General features: G+C 38.9%; 1 protein-coding gene across 4 annotated transcripts in view; it reads right to left on the minus strand.

Moving 5' to 3' along the window:
• LOC134535968 (dual specificity tyrosine-phosphorylation-regulated kinase 2) overlaps positions 1 to 16,562 on the minus strand; it is a 574,108-nt gene that overhangs the window by 224,543 nt on the left and 333,003 nt on the right. The window contains exon 1 of one of the 4 annotated variants that reach the window (XM_063375450.1): positions 178 to 636. The exons of 2 other annotated variants lie outside the window; for them this stretch is intronic. In XM_063375450.1, the coding sequence (XP_063231520.1) occupies positions 178 to 219 (42 nt within the window). In that variant the 5' untranslated portion in view covers positions 220 to 636. Of the gene's footprint in view, positions 1 to 177; positions 637 to 16,562 lie in introns of those variants that run through there. One more of the 4 variants, XM_063375435.1, reaches the window with a different exon arrangement.

Here is a 16,562-nt window from a genome sequence, read left to right on the forward strand (position 1 = left end):
CAGTCTATCTAGAGAAAAACAAAAGCGTGTTTTAAACAGAAAAAAATAAGTACGTTTGATCTTGCAACATGGCCTATGTCCTTGTACCATCTAATGGTACGTATCTAATTTGGTTAGTGGTGTTAGTTCGAGAAAACGTAAAAAATAAAAAAAAAAATAAAAATAAAATGTAATTACTAGGTTCGATATCTTCACGTGCAACAGGGAGCAGGTAGTCATGGCTGCCAACTTGTGGAGCAGCCTTTTCCTGCTGTCGACAGCGTCCGGCTCTTCGTTCTTTAGAAGGGCGGGTGTGAGGGATGAGGGAGGAGGAGGAGGAGGAGGAGAGCTGTCTACAAGAACTACGCTAAGAGAGAGGAGACCACAACACCGACAGTCAGAGAGGGGTGGCAGCAGCTACTCTCCCTACCGCTGCCGCGCAACGGCCCGAGCGACCCCAACGGCGCTGACCCCGGTACCACGGATACGTGTGGTACGACCCCATGCGAGGTCACCATGGGGCGGTGCGGGTCCTGCCTGCCCCGCCTTGACGGCTCGCTAAAACGGGGGAAGGCCAAAGACAACTCGCGGGACACTCACTAACTCACACACACTCTCTGCTAGCTCCGACGCGCGCGGAAGCGGCCGGCCGACTAAGGAGTAAGCAGGCGCCGCCGGTGTCTTTATCCCGGTACGGGACGTTCGAAATAATGGTACGCTACCACGAAACAATGGTACATACATACCAAACTTTAATAAAACTCCTGTTAAATATCGTCAAAAATATATAAAACTGGAATAAAATGCAAAAAAAAATTGTAATAAGAAAGCAACGGATCCATAACAATTTTTTGTATTTAATAAAACTTTTAAAAATCGACTGGATGATATAATATTTACAACGTAATTCAGAACACTATATGACATTAAAATAATAAACATTCATATTTTTCAGTGTTGAGCCACGAATCGTGGTACATGGTACACAAGGCTCGACCATGGCACCGGTACCGTTACTACGGCGCGCGCAACTAGCCGGCGCGCGCTCTAGGGGAGGCACGTCCTCGTGGTTCGCGGCCGCTCCGCAGCGCGGCGCCACCGCCGGGCGGGGCCGCAGGATCAATAGCCCCCCTCCTTCGCCGACCGCCACGTCAGGATGCACGCGCTCAGGGACGGAGGATCGCGAGCGGCCGCGCCGCCGAGACGACGTGCTCAAGGTCGCAAGAGTTCACGAGGTCAATGGCAGGGGCGAGCTCTGGAGGACTGACACGTCCGCACCGCGGTCACATGAGCCTGCGTGCTGGTTCCAGCATCCTCGGCGGAGACCCACCTTCCGTCGTCACGAAGCGGGAAGCCTACGTTGCACAATACACGCCCGAGTCGTGTAGCATGAGATATTTTTTTTGAACTTCACGTGTAGTTTAACAGTTTTAACGTTTGCCGCCATGCTTGCAAACAGCTTGTCTCAAAAATGACAAGACCTTAAGATCAATATTTTTGTTTTGTTTTATTGGCATAGGTATATTTGTTAAGTCACTTGATACATTCATGTCGCGCTTTAGACCCACGAGATTAATCATCTTAAAAAAAAAAAATCTCGAAGTTGGCAAGTATTCGGGCTTCCCGTTGCAAATCAATGGAGGTTGCAGAGTTGCAATCTGCGCCATGGGAGGTATTAAGTGAGTGCATTGAGTGGGTGTCTGTTACAAGGTTGAAGTCACTCTGTCAAGCAATTGGTTAGTAAAACAAATCGTGCCTGTATAAAGAATAGTAAACAATGACATCATTACATGATCTCTGTCGAGTACTGAAAGACCGCTCATATGTTTGTTTGTTTTTTTTTCTTTTGTGGTTGGGGGGGGGGGGGGAGGGGGAATTATTACGTACATTAATCGCGAGTCACTTATCTAAATAATTATGATTTTATTTATTTTTAAAGCTTTAATTATTTGTACTATGTAATATCTGGACATTTTTTGCCACCATTTATACTCGCGCCAAAATTTCACTATGATCTGCTCTCAATGGCTGTTGCGCAATGCGTCCGTAACACAAATAAAATACACGCTGTTTATTCATTTCCATCCTAAAAGGTCGCACAGTCATCTCGCCTATGCATACGACCGCGATAAGTATGGTTGTAAATCACTGGGTTAGAGACCATGGCGGTCAAATCGAGTGCACACTCAAGGGTAAAAAATCTGTAGGATTCACAAGGGAGGGGAGTTTTACATGTGGGGATAACCGACACGGGTCATCCTACAAGGCGGTCTAGGTCTATGTGCATTTCAGAAGCTGGGAACTTTATAATATTTAATCATCGCCGTTTTTACAGTTACGATGCCTCCACAATGAGAACGCTTTTGATGTGAATACGTCTTTAAAATTGCTTCCACCGTGGGAGGCATTTCAAAAAACGGATGATAACAAAATCGGGGGATACAGTTTGGTGTTGCAGCTACATATTTTTCATCTCCATCCAAAATTTAATTACACCGTTGGATAGCTGAAGGATCAAAGAATTCGTAACGCTAAGTGAGTACTCTGACGTATCGCGCGCGGTGGAGGGGGAAGCGCCGTCATTTTGAGGTCATTTTGCAGCGTTTCGAGATTTCAATTTAGTATAACTTTTGACTCGGAGAAGCTACGACGTTCGTTTAGGTTTCAATCGTCAGCTCTCGTCAAAATCTATCGATTGCATAAATAAAAAATTAGTGTACAATAGTTACAGTGAATATGTATGGTTTTAAAATACAAAAAAAAAAATAGCGTATTCTATATTTTGTATAGAAAATATTACCTGTTACGTACACGTATTCACGTTCAACACACGGCCGTGTCCATGACACAATCACACCCCATTTTTAATTACAAGAGGGGTTCGCCATCACGGGATCTACGCCCATGCGCTCACGACCCATTTCATAACTTACTGCCCCCCCCCCTCCCCCCCTAGATAGTGAGTGGAGTGCGGAACTAATAGGTGTCCCCGGGGCCGGGTGCCTGTGTGAGCTCATCGGGCACACGCGCCCAGAGATAAGCCCCTGGAGATCATCCCTCGGCGACCGCTGGTGCGTCACGAGCAGCTGACGTCACGAGGCTGCTAACCAATCGCCACTCCCAGACACGTCGCCGCGACAGCCGTCGACATTACTTCGCCCTCGTATCTGAAGGAAAACTGATCTCAAAGCAAACGATTTTTAGGGACTAACGCTTTTCAGGGGCAAACGATTTTTAGGGTCATACGAGTGTTAGAGGCAAACGCTATTTAGTGACAAACGAATTTTAGGGGCAAACTATTTTAGGGTAAAACGAATTTCAGGAGTAAACGATTTTAGGGGCAAACGAGGAAATTAATTTTAGGGTTAATATTACAGAGTAAATTATTTTTAAGACATAACCTTTTTTTTTGTGGCAAATTAATTTAGGGTAAACTTATTTAGGTGAAAACAATTAGTGACCCACAGCGGCGGAACCAGGAATTTTTTTCTAGAGGGGATCTGGAAAAAAAAATTAAAATTATATTTTGTGTATTTAAAAAAATCTATGTTAAACAAGTGGTTTGGACAGTTACATTATCACTCATAATATGCATCACTTCCTGTGTGGTTTTTAGTTTCAGGTGTTATAACAACTTACCTTTCATCAACCAAAATAACATTCTGTCTTCGAAATTTCGCATTTTTTTTCTACAACTAACTTCAGTGCGGGATGTATCTCCATTCTGCTTCCCCTTTGCGAGCGCCACTGGTCAGCAGTATTCCGTGTGGTTTAGACGCCTAAGCGATCTAGTCCTTACTTATCGTCCCTTATATTACTTACGATCACTGTTTTGAATTGCAATGAAAAACGTAGCCTGATTATCCTCGTCATCTCGTCACAAGTTTGAGTGTGCACGTCTGACGTCACTCACCTCACATAAGTTAACACACTCGGCAGTGGCGATTACTGCATCAGAGCACAATCTCAACGGGATCCCCCGTTCCTCAAACGAACATCCAATACACAAGTAACGTAGCAAAGCGAAAATGTTTTTAAAATACTACTTTAAAAAAATTGGTTGTCTGTAAAGTAGGTTTACGGACGATAGTTTAACGTGACAACGTCATAACAAAACATTGATGAATCGATTGCATACGTTTATGAATAAAATTGAATCATTTTTATTTTAATAATAAAAGAATAAATACCTGAAATTATACTAGTAATCAAATTATTAAAATGCAAGAATAATTAACCTTTATTGCCGAAATTTTTGTTGTAATAAGCAATGGAAACCACATTAACTTTTCACTTCACTTTATAAACAGTCGACGAAACAGTTCACGTGTAGATGACTTGTAATTAATTTAAAAAAAACTGGCGTTTAGCTATAAGTTTAAATATAATTATGAATAAGTTTTCATATAAATAACTGTAATCAAATATCTATCATCAATTATATGAATCACCATAATTTTTTAAGCCAATTGTAACATAACCTATTATTACTGCACTCGCCGACAGCTAACGGAACACAGCGTAACGGGACACAGCGTAACGGAACAATGTGCGTAACGGGACACTTTTTCGTGCGTGCAGCCGGCATTCATCGATTTATTAGACGTTGTCACGTCAAAAATACAGGCCAGTCAATTACACGCCAAACGTTTTCCTTGCAGTTATTGTTCTCGGAGCGGGATGTTTGGACCCAATCACACGTGCGACGAAGAATAAACAAACGCTTGTTCCTTTTTTTTGCGTTTTCTTACCCTAACTTAGAACTAAAGTTTAATATGTTTAGGAAAGCTCCGGATTAGGAAAATATTCAAATGGGTCTTAGGATTAGGCCTATACGCCTAACCATGCTGGATATCAACCGTGCAGGAATTGTCGCATGCAATCGTGTGTTTCATTGAAGCCTGGCCAAAATGTACGTTATTTGTGAAATATAAATACATTTTTTTTGTAGCCACAAAGCCAGACGTAATTTAAACGTTTCAGAATTCAATACATGAATTATTTCTGGTTTATTTTTGAAAATGAGCGTAAATAAAACACACGCATTTCAAAACCCTCATCATTGTGCAAATAAAAAAATTAATAAAATAAGTAAATACGTTAAAACCATGTTCGAGCGTGATATTAACCAGCGGAGAGAGAAAAGTGTGTGTGTGTGTGGGAAGGGGGGGGGGGGGGGGTTAATTTCTGTGTGTGCAAAGGAGCAACTTAATTTGTTTTCCCTGACTTCTGTTTTCAAAGAATAAAATGCAAACGGCATTCTTTTATCTTCATATTTTATTGAGAAGCTACAATTTGTGTGATTTGGAACTTGAATTTTCAGTTGGCATTTGCAGATTTGGTTTTAAAGAACCGCACACAATGTTTTATGATTCTATTGTAAATGTTTTGTATTTGTATTTTAATAAAAAGACAATAATATTGCGGTTATATTTTAACTTTCGAACAACTATAAGGTATAATTCAAACTAGTCATAATTATTTTACCTTCGCAGGCTTAAAGAACAGAGTTACGAAGCCAATATTTTCGTCAAGGTATTTTGATCAAACGAACGAAGCCATCAGCTAACAGCATTTTATGTGTGTAGGCATCGTACTAAAATGAATTCAATCATTTTACATGGTTTATTCTTCTATTTACAAGAGACCAGAGTCGCCACTGGTCCTACAAGAGGATCGTGGATTCGATACCAAAACCTACATATAATTTTATTAAGAGGTGCAGAGAATAATCTCTGAGTTCCAGAGTTCACTATGCAAAACCAGGGCACGTAAAACACTGCCTTTACACTTGTGGTAAGAACCGTTACAACCCCTAAGGCCATGACCGAATTACACACAGTTGTGTACTTGTGACGCCGTGTAACTTAACTTGCTCTTATGACGTACTAGAGAAATTCAGACACGAAACATTTTTGACCTCTACAGATGTTATTCGCCAGCTAAATAAGTTGTTAAAAAATTTATTTTTGATCAATAAATATATTTAATTCTAGCATAAATCTTTTGCTAAAAATAGTAAATGTTTACACTCAATCACAAACACACGAATCTATGGCAATCTATTTGTATTACGATCGTTATATGTGTGTTTTTTTTCTGAATAAAAATAAATAAATAAAAAAAATACAAAAAAATCTTAAACATCTCTAATGATTTGTTTAAAAAAAGCAAATAATTTTTAGGTAAGAATGTATTTCATTGATTTAAAAACGTATAAAATTAAAAATCACAATAAAAATAAAGATACCAGAAACAAAACCCTACTTAAATATTAGAGATTTTTTTATCATAAATTATATTATCCAGCCACATATTCATATATTTTTAATTTAAATATTACTTATTTTTTCAGGAAGAAAAGCTTAAAATTTTGGAAGCAAAAATTATAAAGATCGCTGTGAAATGGTTTTGTGAGGTAGAGAAATAGGTAAATTTATTTTCTTTTTATGCCGTGTCACTAATAAAATGAGTCACATAATTGAACTGATGTTTAATTCTGTACATGCAATTTATTGCAGCCCTTATGTACAACCTTTAATATCATCACCTACTCTTAAAAGGTTAAAGAAGATTCTGGGATGGGTACGTATATATACCTATATATATATGTTTTTAAATTACATTTGAACTGTATACGCGTACTTTGGGCGAATACTGACCCGACCTAACATGCGCAGTGTGAGTAACCGAACCATGTTCAGTGTCGTCGGCGGACGACTGCAAGCGGCGGCTCGCGAGTTCCGCGGCGAGACGGGTCGCGGGGAACCTCGCTCCTAGGCGCGTCGACCTCGCTCCTAGGCGCGTCCACCAGGACGGAAGCGGCAGTCTTCATCCAGCGTCCCGAATCGGCGCACAGGGCCGCCGAGGGAAACTACGGGGACCCTCCCCATTATCTAATGCACAATTAAGTTTTCAAACCTCAAAGTTCGAATATAGATATTAAAAAAAAAACCAAAAAGCTACTGTGGATATAACTGTAAACTTGATCCGGGGAAAAAAAAAGTTTAACTAGTAAGGTTTCCTATTAATTTTATTAGCAATACTATTACAATGTCTGTCCTACTCTCAGGGTAAACACAATCATAAAAAAAACTGGAACTCTATCCGGCCCCAGGATTTTGCCCCCACCCCCCTTCACGCTCTCACTTCCCCCCCCCCCCCCCCCCCCACAAAACATCTTGAAGGCACGGTTGGACACATTTCGCATACAAAATGGTCACCGGAACCGATCGATTCTGCATAGGAAAATATGGTGGCGCAATTCGTAAATTCATTTTATCGCCGCATTTATTCTGCCAAACGAAACTCACCAAATTACATCCATCTGCTGGTAATAAAAACGAATGTGTTAATCGACTTATTTTGAACGCATTAATTATATGTGTGGATGTAAGTAAATATTATATATACTGCAGTTAACATCTATACTTCGCTTTTAGACAGTTATATCATGATAATTTAAATGAAAACCATAATTGTTGCAATTTTATATATATAAATATATATATATGTGTGTGTGTGTGTGTGTGTGTGTGTATGTGTGTGTGTGTGTGTGTGTGTGTTGGATGTGAGAGATTTTAGAAATGTAGAGATTTTAACTCTGGAATTCTTCAAGTTTATTCTAAACATTTATATATGTATTGTTGGGAGTAAATGAAAAAAAAAAAATTGCGTTCAAATAGAACGTAAAGGCTTTCATTATGGTTACTATTATTTATAATCATTATGGTTACTATTATTTATAATGTTTATTTTTATGGCCACGCCTTGTACACAATTTCAAAATAAATTAAGTAAATAAATCAAGCATTTCTATTTAAAAAGGTTAAAACCAACATAAAATTTACAATTATTATTTTTTTCTTTTGAATTTTGTAATGTTCTGCACAAACGTTAACACAAAGAAAAAAAATTACGATAGTACATCATCCTTAGTGCATACAAAATCGGGTCTAATAAATCTGCAACACCTAACTGCAGCGTCCATTTAAAGCAAAACCCCCCCCCCCCCCCCCACCACGGAGTTCTAAGAAATTGCCAACTGTAAAAATGTGTATGTCATTACCCCAGAACCGCTGTTCCTCGAAAACGCTCACTAGTCCTTCCCGCTACCGATTACACACGCCTACGGGTGTCTCAGTCGACCTCAGGGCGAGTCACTACTGCGGTATGTCTTTTGGCGCTGCAGAATGCCAGTATCGCGTGTCAGAGACTATCGTGAGAAGTTCTCAGAATCTTAACCTGCTTGATCGCAAGTGAGCTGGATTGCGCGAGATTACTACAAGGGCACGCCTCTCGCGACAAATAAGTACTAGTAGGTAATTCTACTGGTCCTTCCGCTCGAATTACGTGATTGCTCTGTGCACGAAACACAACCGGTTGGAAACATACAATGGTTTACCAATAAATTTAATAAAAAAAAAGAATTGGAATATATTTATAAAGTAATAATTATTCTCGTCGCATGAATTTGTGAATTTGAGGTATACAGTAAACGAAATGGAATATACGTATTCGATGTAGGTATAAATCAATTAGAATTTAAAACCTAATTTACTTTTAAATGAATCGCCAAATAGTTATCTTTTAGTGTAGGCCATATAATAAATCGTAATTGGCGTAGGCCAACAATTGTATTGTTATTTTAATAACAGAAATAAATACATATATTTTTGGTGAAGAGGTGTGCGTGTGTGTATGTTTTTTTTTTTTTTTTTGGGCTGGGGGAAGGACAATTATCCCAAGGATATTCGAAACTCGAATAGGACAGTCTAGAGAATCTGAGGGCTCGAAAGAATGTATAAATGTACAACATTTAAAACGTTAAATAAAATAAAAAATAATAAAAAAAAAAAAAAAACTATAAAATGTTAACCGTAGTGCAGTCGTGTGTACGTGAACACGTCTTCTATATAAAAAAATCTAATACGTTCATTTTTTACACATCGTGAAAATAATATTTTATAATGAAGTAGAAGCATAAGTTAAAATTGGTATAATTTAGTAATAAATAAGTAAATTTATTCTTAACAGCGCGGGATATTTTCTATGTGGTTTACCTCTTGTTAATATTCTCGCCGCTAGGAAGCAGCACAGTACATTAAGTACTACCAACGTCCGCTAGAGAGCAATCTACGTGCTGCGCACAGCTACCATTCTCCGAATGTAGATGGTGCTCTCCACATTTATCTAGGCAATTAATTTAAAAATTAATGACCTTACACTTTAAAATTTAAAGTCAGCCTTGTGCGTGCATTAATATAATTAATAATTTTTTATAGTGTATATTTTAAGCTTCTAGTTTGAATAATACAATCTTCGTTCATAGGTATGCATATTGCACTACAGCTAAACAAATAGTTGGAAGTTCATTAAATAATTATCAATAAAAATATTCAAGCTCACTAATTGATATCTCAGATTTAAAAGGGACTATGCTTACATTAATTAAAAAATATTAAATATTGTATATATATATATATAATACTTAGTATCTTTTTTATATAATATATTATATATCTTATATATATATATGTAATCCTTAATGTGTACTTACATAAATTTTTAGAAGTTCAAAATAACATCGTTATTTGTAAGTTTAAAGTTAACAAAATCTACCACGAAGACAGAAATGTTAAATGAATGTATTTAAGAAAATAGGGTCATGAAACCATTCTGTATGCCAAATAAAGTAATTAAAACATTGTCTTAATCAAGTCATAGGCTTACAATATTACAACTTATATACCTAACAGTCTTTCAACAATACTACAAAATTTTATTTAAATTAAAAAAAACAACAATATAACACGTGGTTGAAACGGACTAAAAAGTCTAAGTTCTCGTAGCCCCAAAACAAATTTATAAATCCATGTAGATTCCTAACCCCAAACAGATTGTCCTGAAAATTTGTCATTGTGAATTTTTAATACCTATGAAAATACTTGTAAGATGTAAAACGAAAAACAAGTAGTGCCTGAAATAGATAATTGATGCATGAATAGTTCACTTAAGTCAGGAACAATTTTATTGCACTGCAAATGACATGAACTGTTTTCTCAATGACAGCTACTTCCTACACTCCTTACTTACTATTATATATTGCATGTGCCCCACGTTTTTCGTTTTAAATCTCACACTATTTTCATAGGTATTAAAAATTCACAATCGCAAATTTTCAGGACAATTTGTAGGGGCTGGGATATATATATATGTGTGTATATATATATATATATATATATATATATATATATATATATATATATATATATATATATATATGTGTGTGTGTGTGTGTGTGTGTGTGTGTGTAACTTTTTAGTGAGTTTTAAAAACATAAAAACATAAAAAATATATTAAAATAATTATTTTCTGCTTTTAGTCTTATATTGTCATCCAGTTCTGAGCTATGTTTAAAGTTTCAAGTATTTAAGTCATTGGAAAGTTAGTTTTAAATCGATTGCAAAATTTGTATCCAACAGACAAAGACAAGCAAACGAGTTAATGAAAACGTGATAAAAACAACGGATATAAACAATGACATGCGTATTTGTTTAGAAAATGATTTTACTCCAACACAGATGCTTCTGCTAAAATGCACAGCTGAACTTCACGTAATTCAACCCGACTAGCTAATAAATTAGAAAATGCGTGTGTTGACTAAATTGTGCCGAATTTTATTTTCTTCTGTGTATTATGTTCGCACAACGGAGTTAGGCTATAATCATCACAGTCTAATTTCCGAAGAAGAAAAAATTTATTTCCGTGTTTGATTTTTGTAATTATAATGCTATTATGTAGTTTATCCCGTTCACTATTCAAAATATTTTTTTTTTTTAATTTCAACTGAGAAGGTAAATAAATAAGATTTATTTGCAGTAATTTCATTCTTAATAGGTACATAACGAGCTGAATAGTATTATTCGAAAAATACCAGTTTTATAAATATTTGACGATATACATGTATGTATCTTTCAATACAAGCAATTCAGTTCATCTGCCCTCCATAATACTTTTTGTGTACTAACGCTAAGCTATTCAAATAAATATCCTTAGTAAAAAATTACTCTTGCCAATTTAGCGGCCCCCAAATGCGGCGCCGTGGGTAGATGATACAAGCCGACGTAGTCTCAAGTCAGAAACCAAGAAGTACGTGTTAGTTAGACTGTGGCCACGAAATTCTACGGTCTAGAATGAAAGTATCGGAAAACAAGGTGTCGTTCCTAATTTCATAATGGCAGAGGTGGTTGATTGGGATAATTTTAATCACCAAGCATTCGACCTGCAGCCACATTTCGCTCCGGGAGAACTGTTGGCAGCCCAGCTCCAGACAGCTGCTGGGAGGCGGCGAGGTTGGCGCGCCTGGGTGAGGTGGAGGGGGGGTCATTGCCCGCGGATGAATACAGAAAGGAGGAGGGGGGATCGAGGGGAAGGGAGGGGAAGGAATCACGACTTCCACCGCCCCTGCTCCGCTGCACTTGAGAGAAACACTGCGCCTGGAGAGGGGCGAGGGAGCTACCTTGAGACTCGAGACTCTGGGAAGAGCATCGCCGCTGCCGGGGACGACGCAGACCGCAGCGCCGCGCTGCCCGACGGAGGATAGAGGAGTCCGAGGGAGGGAGGGAAGGAACCAATTAAAGGAATTATTGGCCTGGCGCGCGGCGCGGCACAGCTGCACAGAGGCCTTTCATCTTCCTGCCCCCGCCTTCCCCGGGCTGCAGGGCTCTGTACCCGCACCACACCGCGGTGTCAGTCCTGTGATTCCCCCCGACGCGACGCGACGGGGTGGTAGCGGGGCCGTCATAGCGTCCAAACCACAGGTGACTCCAAGGAAAACACAACTACCGCGCGAGGGTGTTACCGCGTCTCATCCTCATTTCGCAGCGCTATATCTCTCTCTCTCTCTCTTTCTCCAGTGCACGACTTCTGCCATTACAGCTGTCCTTGTTTCGGGCTGCTCCGTGGCCAGATCTACACCATCGAGGAAAAACCTTTTAGACACAACTTTGTAATTTAATAAATTTTTTTTATGTATCAGAAAGTAAAATCTGAAATGAGAATTTAGAAATACATTTTCCTGTTGTATTTCATTATGATCATGTGTTAATATTCATTATTTATTTCTAAGGATTTTTAATTAAAAGACGCCATCTGTTTTTTTTTTTAATATTTTTTTACAATTTGTTTTATATTATTAAAATTTAATTTCTTCAGAGCATAGCACGTTGTTTCATGGAATGCCTGGTTATTATTAGTGACGGACTGCTACAAATAGTTTCTCCTAGGAAATAATTATTGTTGCTTAGCATTGAATAACTTTTTGTCAGGATGAATACAACTGTGATAGTGAATACTGTCAATTGACACTAATTTGTAGTCTTCAAAAATATTAAAACTTATCATAATTATAGATGGTATACAACATATGATTTTTAATGTTAACAAGCCGGGTGGTATCAATCTGGCAACAGCGGTGTGATATTTACTCTGTACTGCAATCTATGCGTGATGCAGACTATAGTAGCACTTCGTACGCGCATTCGAGGGGACCCAGGTTGGAATCTCGGTCCCGCAATGCCCAGATACGGTTTCACGTGGATTTTCCTGCAGAAATCCGGGAAGATAATGTATGTGCTGGATCACTGCCGCAGGCAGTGGCCGATGTCTTGCCCGATTTCTTCGACTTATGGTTGTCGAGTATACGAATCTCGCCGTCGACAACGCCTTCTTACACAAAACTGAGTTGAATAACACGATAATGCAGGATATCTGTATTGGCTTGGAAACTGATCTATATTCTTTTACTTCTTGGTATAACCCGACAAGATAGAGCTGGACCTTTTACTGCGCATGCGCGAGTTCCCGAGGACCGTCGCGGGGAAGTAGGGGGAGGGAGTGACTCCGCCCTTGTCCTTGTCCGTCGCGTCGGCCCAACTTACACGAACACGGTATCGTACCCACGCAGTTGGCCAGTAGCAAAGTAAACTCTGTACGAAGAATAACTCTTCGCCGCAGCTTTGCGCGGGCAACACTCAAGTTTTTAATACCTTTTGTATGTATGTGAGCTCATCTCGCTCAGTATATGTTGTACGCCTATTGTTAAGAATGTAAAGAGTAAGGCTAAGTATATAAACAAAAAACCCACAACGACAAAAGGATGGCAAGAAAAGAACTAAGTTATTTTAAATGTAATAACTATTGAATGAGATTTCTCTATTTGGAACTAGGATTTCGTCAGCTTTTTCCAATACGCCAATCGTCTACAAAGGAAACGTAAGTTATTTAACAAGTTATTTTACAAACACGAATAACAAACTTTACTGTCAATTAAAACAAACAAGGCAGACGCCCACACACAAATAAAATAAACGCAGCGAAAAAGTAAACCCGGGGCCTGAGATTCACATTTTGAGCATTTGACATTATCGGAAAGGATTTGTTATGAATTAAGAAGGCGGACACTCCAGACAAAAACGCTAGAAAGTTGAGAGTTTAAAAATCGCTATGTTGCGGTCTTGCGTCGTTCTTTGTTTAGGAACCATCACATTGTTCAACTGTTGTTTAATATCTGGAAAACACGGTTACCAACAAGAACGCCAGAGTCGGGATTCGAACCCGTTGGCAATTAGTTTTGCAAAGGAATTTTTGTAAAAGTAAAAAAAAACATTTATTACTATATGTAACAGGGAAGTACGGTTAAAATTGATTTGAACGCGACTCACCTATTCCGAGCTCGAGTCTGAGTTCAGACATTCGGCCGTTTCTGTAGCGCTAGATCCTGTGTCCCCCGAAGAACTTTCGCCACATGATGAGTCAAGATTCACTATTATCTTGTCGATTTCGATGTCCACTATTGCATCGTTCTTGAAATATTCGGCTTCAGTGTTTTTAACGTGATCACAGCACTTTTTCCACTGTTCCACCGTATAGGAACAAAATAACTTCTCACACAGTTTTCGTTTATCGTCCAAAGATGTAGATATTTCCTCGCAAACTTTTGCTTTGAAATCTGCCCACACTAGTTCAATCGGATTCAAATCCGGGTGGTATGGAGGCAAACGAATGGTGTCATGGCCACACTCCTCTATTATTTGATCCACTTTGAATCTTTTTGTGCTTTGGTGGGATTTTACCAAAAGTAGCAAATCGGCTTTGGTCATGTTTGTTGAGAATTGAATGTTGTTGGCTTTTAACCAGTCTTGGATGCCAGATTTCAGAGTAGTGGTCGTAGGCTTTTTATTTATTTGGACATTGTGGTAGCTGGCATTGTCTAGAACTATGACACTATTTTCAGGTAAATTTGGAAGTAGCTTCTGTCTTACCCAGGTAGAAAAATTTTGGTAGTTCATATCATCATGATAATCACCAGACTTTTGTTTTGATTTGAAAATTAATAAAGCATTAGAAACGAAGCCTTCTTCTCCACCAGCATGCACGATTATCAAACGTGGCCCCTTGCCAATTGATTCTGTTACACCTATTTCAGTGCTCGACTGCCAGCAGGAATTAACGCAATGTGTTGCATGTAGGTATGTTTCGTCAACATACACTATATTTCTACCTTCATTTCGATATTTACGAATTGTTTGTAGATACCTCCCCCTCCAAGCAGAAATTTCCGGTTTTTCTACCAAAATCTTTCTTTTTGATTGGCATTTCTTCCACCTAAATCCTATACGTTTTAACAAATGCCGCAAGTACTCTCTACTGCAATTTAAAACTCCGTCCTCTCGTAATGCCCTGATCAGTTTCTTTAATGTTGGAATTGTTTTTCTAACGGTGTAAAACTCGTGAATTTTCCGCCGTATAGCGCCGCACGTAAAGTCATCTACTTCGATTCTTTTTTTTCGCTCCTTATTCTTTCCCGTGGGAGTAGAAAAACTTAAACTATTTTTGCTTTTTACTTTACCTTCTGCCAAAATTCATTTTACAGTTGACTGAGAAACCCTTGTTGCAGCACTTGTTGCTTCGACAATGTTGTACTTCAAATTATGTAATCGCTTTTGCTCTTTCAAATGTGTCGCCACATTGTACACAATCTCCCGTGCCTGTCCCCGCAACGGCGTGCCGCTTAAAATCCGTGACTTATGACCCGACGTTGATGCCATGGATAGCGTTGGATCGTGTAACTAGGACCGCGAGCTGACGGCACCGTACCACTGTTTCCCGGAAGCGAGCGACAGCTCAACTGGCCCCCACCCCCGCCAGAAGCTTCGGTCACGTGACTGCCACCTCCCTCCCCAGCTCATCCAAGGTTCTTTTGTAACTTGTCTGATTATACTAACGACGCTGATACTGATTATAGCGCGTCTCACGCTTAGATTGCAGCACAGAGTAAATGTCACACTACTTACGTCAGATTCATACCACGCGGCTTGTTAACATTAAAGGTCTTATTTGTAAACATTCGTCAATATTTTATATATATATTTTTAGTTTGACTATTTTTTGAGTTCTCTAAGACCATAACAGTATTATTACAGTTGTATCATTAAGAAATATATATAAAAATACAATGCTATACACCAATTATTATTTCACAGGAGAAACAATTTGTAGCGGTCGGCCACTATTAATAAATCATGTGCTTGCTCAAACAGTTCAACATTTTCAATATTAAATTACACAAACAAATTTGTTGGCAAAAACGGTTGAAACGAAGATGGCGTATTTCAACTACGCCTCCTTAAAAGTAAAAATTTAATATTACCAGGTGTGCTCTTGATGAAATACAAGAACATTTTTTCCCAAAATTTTCTTTTCAAAATTCACTTTACAAAATACCTTGTTTCAGATAGGCCTACATTAAAAAATTTTTTAGTCACATTGTAAAGTTGTGTCTAAACGTTTTCTGCTCTATGGCGTAATCTGACAACAGAGGAAACCGAAACAAGGCCAGCGCTAATGGCAGAAAGCGTGCATAGAACATTGCTAACTAAAGATGAGACACGATATTGCAACAGCCTTCGAGACGGACCCGAATCTGGGCAGCCAGTGTCCTCCATTATCGGCTGTTATTCTGATCGGTATTGTATCATCCCTCCAAGTCTGTAGGGGTGACTTTCCAGGGTGCCTCGTCGCTTCTTCGGTATCCATCACGGCATCCACCGCATCCCCTTGTCGGCTTCCTGGCACACCCTTCGGACTGACAAGACATCCCGCATTCAGCAATTGCTACCGATAGACTTTCACTGCCGTGAAGCGCTCCAAACGAACATTTCACGTTCTAATCCATCTTGCTGGAGGTTACCAAAAATGCCTCCTGAGCGTTTAAAGATGTAACTGCTGTTAACTATCGCTAGCGAAACTATAAGCACGTTGTTCCAAAAGGATGTGCGCCAAATCCTACTGAAAAAAAAAGGAACATAAAACTCTCCGTTCCAACCCTAGGATTGGTGGAAGCAGAATAAACAGGTTCTGAGAACCAGTAGACTCACAAGTCGCAACTAAGATGTTACTGCCGTGACCCAAAGGCCGGTATTCCAAGACACAAAAATAAGTGTGTGCGTGTTGAATGTGCTACACCTGTATTCCTAGTGCACGTTTTTTTTAGAAAACGGATATTGGTGTCCTATCCGTTG

The sequence above is a fragment of the Bacillus rossius genome, chromosome 1 (genome assembly GCF_032445375.1).
Source record: "Bacillus rossius redtenbacheri isolate Brsri chromosome 1, Brsri_v3, whole genome shotgun sequence".
In the NCBI taxonomy this organism is placed as follows: Eukaryota; Metazoa; Arthropoda; class Insecta; order Phasmatodea; family Bacillidae; genus Bacillus; species Bacillus rossius.